This window comes from Dermacentor andersoni, chromosome 2 (genome assembly GCF_023375885.2).
Source record: "Dermacentor andersoni chromosome 2, qqDerAnde1_hic_scaffold, whole genome shotgun sequence".
Lineage (NCBI taxonomy): Eukaryota > Metazoa > Arthropoda > Arachnida > Ixodida > Ixodidae > Dermacentor > Dermacentor andersoni.
Window position 1 is genome coordinate 187,873,564 of NC_092815.1, and position 9,584 is coordinate 187,883,147.

At 52.9% G+C, this 9,584-nt stretch overlaps 1 protein-coding gene across 1 annotated transcript; it reads right to left on the minus strand.

The window, feature by feature from the left end:
* Window positions 1-2,141, minus strand: LOC126540818 (ipis-1-like). Its single transcript, XM_055076320.1, has 2 exons — window positions 1,893-2,141; window positions 1-1,069 (listed from the first exon to the last, which is right to left on the minus strand). Exons 1-2 carry the CDS (start codon window positions 2,134-2,136, stop codon window positions 156-158), a joined length of 1,158 nt encoding a protein of 385 aa, XP_054932295.1. The 5' UTR covers window positions 2,137-2,141; the 3' UTR covers window positions 1-155.
* Between the last annotated feature and the right edge of the window lie 7,443 nt (window positions 2,142-9,584).

Here is a 9,584-nt window from a genome sequence, read left to right on the forward strand (position 1 = left end):
ATTAAAGGCACGGATAGAATGTTTTATGCTAATTGAGGTTTTGTTCTGGACCCGTGCATGATTCAGTTTCGTAAAAGAGAAAACAGCGTATTTAATACATCACTACGTTTAAATAACTGCGCTTTGATAGTCTCGGCCCCGACAAAGGTGTTGCGCTAGATAACGTGCGTAAAAGAACCGAGCATGAGCACGGTGTCCGGGTCGCGAGCGAGCACAAGAAACAAGAACGGTCGATCGACCGTGATCTTGAAGACGTCGGTGCCGCTCGCGGCGTGAGCGGTCTCCTTGGCGATGGCTTGCGCCTCGGCCGTCTTCGGACCTTTTTGCCCGGCGCGGAACACGGCGAGGTGCTTGGCCGCTGACACCCGGAGGCCCACGATGCGCGCCATGTTGACGAAGTCGGCGGAGTCGTCGAACGCGTCCACCACTCCCAGCGAGGGCAGATAGTGCTTCAGGTCGGTGAGGCACTTGACCTTCATCCTGGGCATGGTGACCTCGACCAGACCCCGCCGACTCAGGCGCGCCAGGCAGGTGAGGATCATGGCGGCCGTGAGCCGCTTCTCGAGCTCCGCGAGGCTGGACGTCTGCGCCGGGATAAACATGGCGAGCGACCGCCGCGGATCCTGGTACGGCAGGTCCAGCACGATTCCCTCGAAGGCGCCGTCTTCGTTCTCGGCGAACTGGGCGTACTGGAAGCTGCCCGTCATGGACAGCGTCTGCACGCGCTCGCAGCAGCCCTTCCGCCGGCTGTCCTTCTCGGGGTTGAACACGCCCGTCGAGCGGGTCGCGCCGCCCGCGGCGAACCAGCGTGAGCCGAAGCAGAACACGCTGGCCAGCACCACGAACGTGTCCAGGTCGACGCTGTCGCCGGCGAAGACGTCCCGGTTGAAGCAGAAGCCCGTCAGCGCCCGCAGGAAGCCGTCCAGCGCGAGACGGCTCTGCTCGGGGCTCTCGGCGAAGTCCTGGATGTGCACGTGCATGTCCAGGCTCGATAGCGGCGCCTTGAACTCTTGGGACACGTTGACGCGCGAGTCGTGGTACAGGCCAGCGTACGAGGTCACACTGAGCCCTGTCCACGGGATGCGCATAAAACGGTGTAAGCGAATTAACTCGAACAGTCCGATGCTGGGACACTTGTAAAATATATGGGGTAACACAGGGTCACGTTGACTATATCGAGGTGCTGTCGCAGTAGAGGGAGCGCGACGTATCGACGGGCTTTACGCTTCTTTAGGCTTCCTGCCAGGGAGAGAGTAATGGTATATTGGACTGGCTTCTACCGCGGTCCAACTGAAGCATTGCGGAGCCGTCCCAAGAATGAAGCCATGAGAAAGCCTGTCCCAGCTGAACGTTCAGCTGCTCCCAGAGCAATCAAATGAGCCACGTAATCAGCATTCTGTCGTATTTCGGTCGCGCTCCCAGTTCGAAGATGAGAGCGCCTCCGAACACTCCGAGATAAAGCGCGGCTCTCTAACTGAACCAGGTGAATGTGTTCCGAGCGCTGGATTTCGACCAGCCGAATGTATACCGCGCCGCGAGAGCGCTCGAACGCGACCAATCGAATGTGCCATAAGAGAAGCAGCTAGAGAGCAAACAGGCGTAGCCGACATTTTCCAGTTAATTCAGATTATGAAGAAACGGAATTGGGAAGGCCTTGTAATGTGTAGAGGAGCTAACCGTTGATCTAATGTAAGAGTTGCAGAATAGGCACTATTGGAAGGCTAATACAGTAGAGGACGGCAGAGAATTAAATATATGTGGTGTGATGCGATCGGGTAACCTACAGGCATATGTTAGCTCACGCAAGACGGGGGTAAATGGAGATCTCTGGAAGAGGCTTTGGTCCTGCACAGGACATACGTTGACGGTCAGCCGAGGCGAGCACTGGGTACCTGAGTGTGTGTGTCGGGCTTTGCGGTAGTCCCGGCAGAACAGGCGGTTGGCGTGGCAGTCGAAGCGCGGCACGATCTCGCCGTCGTCGTCCGTGTGGAGCACGCGCGCTATCTGGCGTCGTGTGTCTCCACCCGAGCCGTGGTACATCATGACCAGCATGCAGGCCAGGTACCAGGGTGACAGCAGCACGTTGCCCCCTTCCTGACGCATGCGCAGATACAGGTCCAGAGGGAACTGCAGCATCGGCCCAGCCATCTCGGGCTCGATGTTGAAAGGGGCACGCAAGAACCTGTCGTAAAATGCGGTGCTCTTCAACTTCTGTGCTCCTACGCGTGGCGACCGTATCAACGCGGGCTATTGCCAAATGGTGGAAAACTTGGCTACTGAATAAGTGATGAAATATGCTTATTAACGGCGCTCAGAGCACACGTGGAACAGAGAATACTTTCTTACGGACGTCACATATGGTTCCTCCAAACGAGCACTCGGGGTGACTTGGAATGCTCCTCTGTCTTGTGGGGGTTCATAGTGTTTGCGGAATTCTGGATTGTCATTCTTGCAGGAGCTGCCTGATCGATCATGACAGTTCTCCTTGCGCCCAGATTATCTCTAAAAAATGTAAATTAACTAAGACTATTAAGTTGAACTGTATTAGCAGATTACGGGCTCTGCAAGAGCAAAGCGGCTATTGCTGCCGTGCGAAGCGACTTGGTAAGCCAGAAAAGGCGCGAAAGACAAGTGACGACACTGGCCTCAAGTTCTCGCACCAACTTGCCGTGACGCAATGATCTTCAGCACCGCGTACTCGATATTATTTGTTCATCGATAAAGAAGGACTATACAAGTCTTTACCAGACTTTACCTGTCTAAACTGCTCTAGTGTTGGTGTCCCTCCATAGAATGCACCGCTGTCAGCGGACGGTATTATAATGCCTCAGAGAAGGAAAGGATTCGTGAAAACGTGACTGTCATTACCATTTGCTGGCGCTGCCCGCGCTGCGCGTGCGAGCCGTGGGTTTGATGACCGGGCAGCTGACGACAAGGCCATGACAACCGAACCCTAGCAGCACGAATGCGACAGGAACAGGTTGAATGATATATCGGTCGTTCTTTCTGCCAGTTCCCGCATTAGCCGACAAACGATGTCTGGCACTACAAGCGTTGCAAATTCTGGTTTAAAGTTGTGTGGGCGTCGCGTGCGCTACGCGGAATGTGAACCCGTATCGGGAGACTAAAGAGCGATACTACACGCGAGACGTTCCAGCAGAAGGCCACTCTGCACATTGACAGATTCCGCCAAATTGTCGAATTCGCCATCTTGTCAGCTCTGATTGGCCCCGAAGGCTGCTACGGCCTCTCTGATTGGCTCTAGCTGCCGCCATTGCGAAATTTGACAATATGGCAGAACTTGACAGTGTCCAGAATAGCACCCGATTTAGTATAAGGACATTTAGAAAATAATGACAGAGTAATGACATTTAGAAAAGGGGATAATCCAAGCCAAGATGATAGCAGTGTGAGGGGAAAAACAACTCGCTACATATAATACGCGTAATTTGCTAAAGGTTAAATTTGTACAGGTCTGTCATGTTTCTATTTGCAGTACAATACCAACACGAGGCGTGATAGACGAACATGAAGTACGAAGTTATGCACGTCACCGCACAAGCGCTATATTCACTCGATAAGCAAAAGCGCGCGAGTACTTCTCGATTTCGCAGCGTGGCTCCGCGTGCTCCGCGGTCTCTTGTGCCTCGGGCGCGTCGTCCGACAGGCTTTCCGAGCTGGTCACGGGGGTGTACGACGAGGAGCTCGTGCTCCACATGCTCAGCCGCCTCGATCGCGGCGAGGACGGCTTGCGTCGGGCGCAGCAGCCCGAACGCCGACGCATGCTTGCTGCTGCCGACCAGGAGACCACAGCTGCTTCTTCTCGTGCTCGTGCCGGCAGATACACGCGCCACGAGACGAATCGGCCGTTTCTTCCGCCTTCTTCCGCCGTGGCGCCATCTGTTTGCCTCCGCGCTGCTCAAGAATACGAAAGCATGACACCGGAGATTATGAGGAGGAGGAGATGTCTCTATCAGTACAGTAAAACTGCGGTAACTTTCGCGAGACCTTCTTTCTCGCGCTTGCCCGACCGTTGTGTGCATGCGTGAATTACTCGTGAGACATGCGGGGACTTTTGCTCCCCGAAATCTGCCTTTCCCTATGCGATTCAATGGAGCAGGCCGCGCTTTGCTCCATTAGCACCGAGTCGAGTTGCACTACGCGGCGAAGCACTTGATTCGGACTGTGAAATCCTCTGTTGCAATCGCTTATTTCATGAGGCTTTCTTTTTACTTTTCTAAATGTTTGTGCATTAGTATATTATTTCCGGCTTTCACTTCCGCAGTATATTGCCTTATCCAATCCTTCGGGGGAGCGAAGCCACCGGTGCGAAGCTCAAGTGAGCAAAAGGGGGGGGGGGGGGGGGGGCTAGGTAGATGCCGCTTTAGAGACCGCAGACCAATGAATAATGACACGTTGTTATTGCGAATCCGTTTAGTGTTACATATTCAATTGTACGTTATACTGAAGTTCTCGTTGATGGCTGGGTGGTGCATACGGGACGTGTTGCCATGTGGCACGCGCTCCTCCCGACGCCGCCGACCATCGCACTGCCCATGCAAAGAAAATGAGCTCGGCGGAAGGTCGAGCCGACGCCCATGGCCAGTTAAAAAGACGAAGGCCCGATCTCGGCCATCTAGGTCGGGCTGGGTTCGGTTTTTCGCAAATAGCCAGCCCGTTTGCCGACCACCGGCAGGCGGTCGGCAGACGACACCGGGCCGGCGTCATGACGGCCGGTTAAATAATCGTGGCCGCGTTCGGCCCACGCACGGGCCAACAACTTCCCCACTACGGCAACAGCGTGTCATGTCCGCGGCTAATGTTCTTTTGTCGGTATTGATATTTATTCTTCTTCTTTGTGTTAGTCACGTTATACCGGGTGCTTTTTCTTACGTCGATTTTTTAAGGCACCCTGTCGCAGATATCAGCATACTACCCTTCCACCAGTTAAGGTAACCAAGTTGAAGAAGCGGAATTGTTATCTGCAACACGAATGAAAAGTAGTTTGACACAAGAAAGGACATCCTGTATAATTCGCTATTTAATTCATGCTCGCGTTTGTGTCTTAAAATGCGCTATGGGCTCCCTTCAATAGTGAGACAGCGCAGCGATTGGCTTAGCCGTCATCGCCACCGTGTCAGTTGCGCGAAACACCGAGGCGGCCACTGCTACGGAGGCGTGCTTTTGCGGCGCTCGTTTGAAACCTGTCGGTCGTTCTAAATTACGATTTTAAGGCAATCGAAAACATCAAGGCCCATTTCGAACCACCGACGCTTGAGAAAGGACGTCAAATTTACGACTACGACCATGTATATCGTATCAAAGAAGTAAAGAGCACGGACATTGCAGCGAAGTGATTAAATTAAATTATGGTGTTTTAGGTGCCAAAACCACGATTTGATTAGGAGGCCCGCCGTGGTGGGAGACCCCGGAATAATTTGGACCACCTGGGGTTCTTTAACGTGGACCTAAATCTGACCACATGGGTGTTTTGGTATTTGTGCTTGGCACCGCAACACCAGAGCCACCAAGCAACCACCGCAGGTAGCGGTGTATTTGTGACAGCAAAGTAGTATTTGTGACAACAAAGCAAGCATGCTTACGACCTCAAACTCAAAGTGAGTTGACAAATAATTATTTTATGCCACTTCAGTGAGCAAATACGGCCGTGGGAGTCTTTCAGCTGTCATTTTTCGCTTCATTACTTGGAGCGTGCCTTGCCTCTCACAATAGTAGAGGTTGTGGCAAATTGGCAGGTAAGTGATTTTTTCTCCATCGACAAAGTGCCTCGAGCATATTCTGGTATTGTCGTTCGGGCTTGAATGTGAGAGGGCATTACCGCTGGAGCATCATAGAGAGCAATCAGCTGATACTAAACAACCTAAAGACTGAACAAATATGCGCTAGCGTGCGCGAAAGAAATGATAATTTTCGAATACTCGACGTGTGCTGCAGTGTACTTCAACCTAAGTTCTGTTGTTCTAAGCGCGAGAAAACATCGGCACGAATGAGATCGGTTTCAGGATTCGTGTCTTGATCTTGGCGCAGGAAGAAGCACAGTGCATACGAAGCTCCAGCACGGAGCGCTTACGAAGCTATATTTGACACGTAACAACCACTGCGCGTTTGCTTTGGAGCAAGACGAGCGAAAGAACTATCTAAACTTGTTTACAACAGCGGGAATCAGTTCACGCGTTTTTATGCAGTTGGCGTTTTATTCTGTGTTTTTACGGATGTCACTGCTGTCTTTTTATTTATTTTTTTATTGTTCTTGCATTTACGTCTTAGTTCGTTTAACAGAAATTCGCAAGACCGACACAAACCGCGACGATCCACTTCAGTCACCGAGTTGCTTCTCCCGACTTTGAAGGGACGCGGTACAGTTTGATGCTGACATCCCCCTCGCGGTTGTGACAGTACTGAACGCAGCAGTATCTGCGCTTGTTCTTTTTGGTCACACTTCTCACGGAGGAGCAGCTGCAAAGAGGCCGCGGCGAATACAATGGAAAATTGGAAAAGCAGGCTTTCAGGTGGACCTGCGCGCACCACGGACAATGGTAAAATGACGGTGACAGCTTACCTGCGGGTGCTCATGCCACTGCTAGGTGGCGCGACATGTACAGGCAAACTTCGTTGCAGGGTGCCCATAGAAGGCGAGCGCTTTGTATCACTATAGTTGGTCTTTCGTCAGATTTTATTCAGCTATTTAGATACAAACACAACAGAAATGAGAAAACTTTGTAGTGAAGTGCTGTAATAGTTTGTTAGTGGTAGGGTCCAACATATAATAATGAACGACTGTCTTGTATTTGCACTTGAAAAATGTCCTTCTTTGAAATGCATTAGCCCATTCACTAGAAAACTGAGCAGCCAGGTCACTTGACTGCTTTTGACTGCTGGGCAGCCAGGTCACTTGACGCTCTGGCATCCAAAATAAAGACATGTACTATATATTGCCACCTGGTGTTTTGAGCCAGCGTTGCGTGCCCAGCAAAAACGGTGATTGAAGACGACGAAGTCAAGGATCTTGCGCCAGCTGGTGAACCGTCCTCCTTGTGTCTGACATTTTCGTGTCTGGCTGCTGATACTGCTGCTTATTCTTGCCTTAGCGCGTGACAAACTGGTGGAGGTGCGGGGTAATCTAATCTATGCACCAAACCCCTCCGGGCAGCAGGAGCTCCAGCCCCGTACCGGTGGTTACGCCTGTACACCGCGCCAGCAGAAGGATCCGTGGACAAGCCCCTGAGTTTGGACTCCTCCCAGAGAAAATGGCAGCTCCGACCACCCCAACCGGTATGGAAGGCACAACGCCGATTCATTGTACGCTATTCAATCCGCGAACGCCGAATCCCTTCCACGGCGCCATACATGAGGACGTTGAAGATTGGCTGGTGCACTATGAACGTGTCGCCGCGTTCAACAAGTGGGATGACGCAGACAAGCTGAAAAATGTCTATTTCAGCCTTAACGATGGCGCACGTGTTTGGTACGAGAACCGTGCAGATGCCTTAACTTCATGGGCAGAATTCAAACGGCGGATTCTTGAGACGTATGCGAGCCCTGATCGCCGAGGGCGAGCTGAGCGTGATCTCCAGTCCCGCATACAAATGCCGAACGAGGGTGTCGCAATGTACGTCGAGGACATGACGCGTCTCTTTCGACGAGCCGACCCCAGCATGTCGGAAGAAAAGAAGGTGCGGTACCTGATGCGCGGAGTAAAAGAGCAGCTGTTCGGCGGTCTCGTGCGCAGTCCTCCCAAGACTGTGTCAGAATTTCTTTCCGAGGCCATCACCATGGAGCAGACTCTTCGCCAGCGGACACCATCATACGAACGTCAAGTGAACACTGCCTCACCTACGGACTTCTTCGGAGCTCTCGGGGGTCACGTCGATTTCTTTCGAGAGCTCATTCGTTCCGTGATCCGCGAAGAACTCCAGAAACTGTCGGTACCTTCACAGCCGACGCTCAGCTCCTTGTCCAGCGTTCTCCGTGACGAAGTCCAGCATGCGCTAAAAGAACCACCCTTCAATACAGAAGCTCGACCGCTAAGAAATGACAGCCCACATATGTCATATTCGCAAGCCTTGAGGCAACCTGCCCCACCTCCCTCCCCGCTTCGCGCCGCGCGCCCGGCCATGCTAGAGCCCGTCCAACCTGCCTCGTATTACCAGGACCACCGACAGGCCCCGAGGAAATCAGACGTATGGCGGGCACCTGATCGCCGTCCCCTTTGCTTTCACTGTGGCGAAGCTGGGCATGTCTACCGACAGTGCTCCTATCGAGAGCTCGGACTACGCGGATTCTCAGCGAACTCGCCGCGACCTAGGTTCGGCCAGCGTCCTCCTGAAATTGAAGAATACGTTGCCCAGCAGCGCGGATCTCCATCAGCTCGACACCAGTCACGCTCCCCTTCGCCGCGGCGGTTTTCTCCGACTCGCCGTACGTATTCAAGCGGGGTGCAGGGTCGGTCGCCCAGCCCACGACGGGAAAACTAACCACAGCGACCTTTGGGGGCGAGGCCGCTCAGTCTGGACGTGCTCAAGGACCCCTACTGACGCGTACACGGACCGACGATACATCGACGACGACAGTACCTGCTGATTACAGAAAAAGAATTTCCTTGGACATTCCTGTACTGCTTGACGGTCGTGAATTGACTGCTTTGGTGGACACTGGAGCGGATTATTCTATAATCAGTGAAAAACTGGCCACCCTTCTGAAGAAAGTGACCACGCCTTGGAATCAAACGCCAGTTCGTACAGCTGGCGGGCACATCGTCACACCACTCGGCATGTGCACGGCACGAATACAGATTCGCGGCTCTACGTTTGTTGCCAGTTTGAGCATTCTCCCCCAGTGCTCTCGAGACCTAATCATCGGCATGGACTTTCTCAGGGAGCACGGCGCTATCATCAACAATCGACAACGCCTCGTCACTTTCTCGACAAAAAGCGCCACAGCGACGACCAACACCATCCACCCTCGAGCACCTCTTCGTGTTATCGACGACGCTGTCACGTTACCACCGCGTGCAAGTGTCGTGGTTCAAGTGGCATGTGACAAGCTCATACACGGTGAAGCAGTCGTAGAAAGCAATCGCTCTCTCCTGCTTTCTCATGGTGTTTGCGTAGCAAGAAGCCTTGTCGATCTCCACGATGGCCACTGTGAGGTTCTTGTCACCAACTTCAGCTACGAACACCGGCACCTTTTCCCCGGTACTGTCATCGCCTACGCCGACCCGATCGCCGATGTCACTGAGTGTTTTGTTTCCGAGGCAATCGGCACTGCTGAAGCACCTCTACGCAACGTCGACATTAGTCCAACGCTTCCTGAAGAGAACAGACAACCCCTGCGCGAGCTGTTACTTGAGTTCCACTCTTGCTTTGCACGGTCGTCAAAGGTACGTCAAACATCGATTACGAAACACCGTATCATCACCTATGACGACGTGCCCCCCATACGGCAACAGCCTTACCGTGTTTCCCCGACCGAACGACATGCTATTCAAACGCAGGTGAAGGAAATGCTTCAAGACGGCGTAATCCAGCCCTCATGCAGTCCCTGGTCATCGCCAGTCGTTCTTG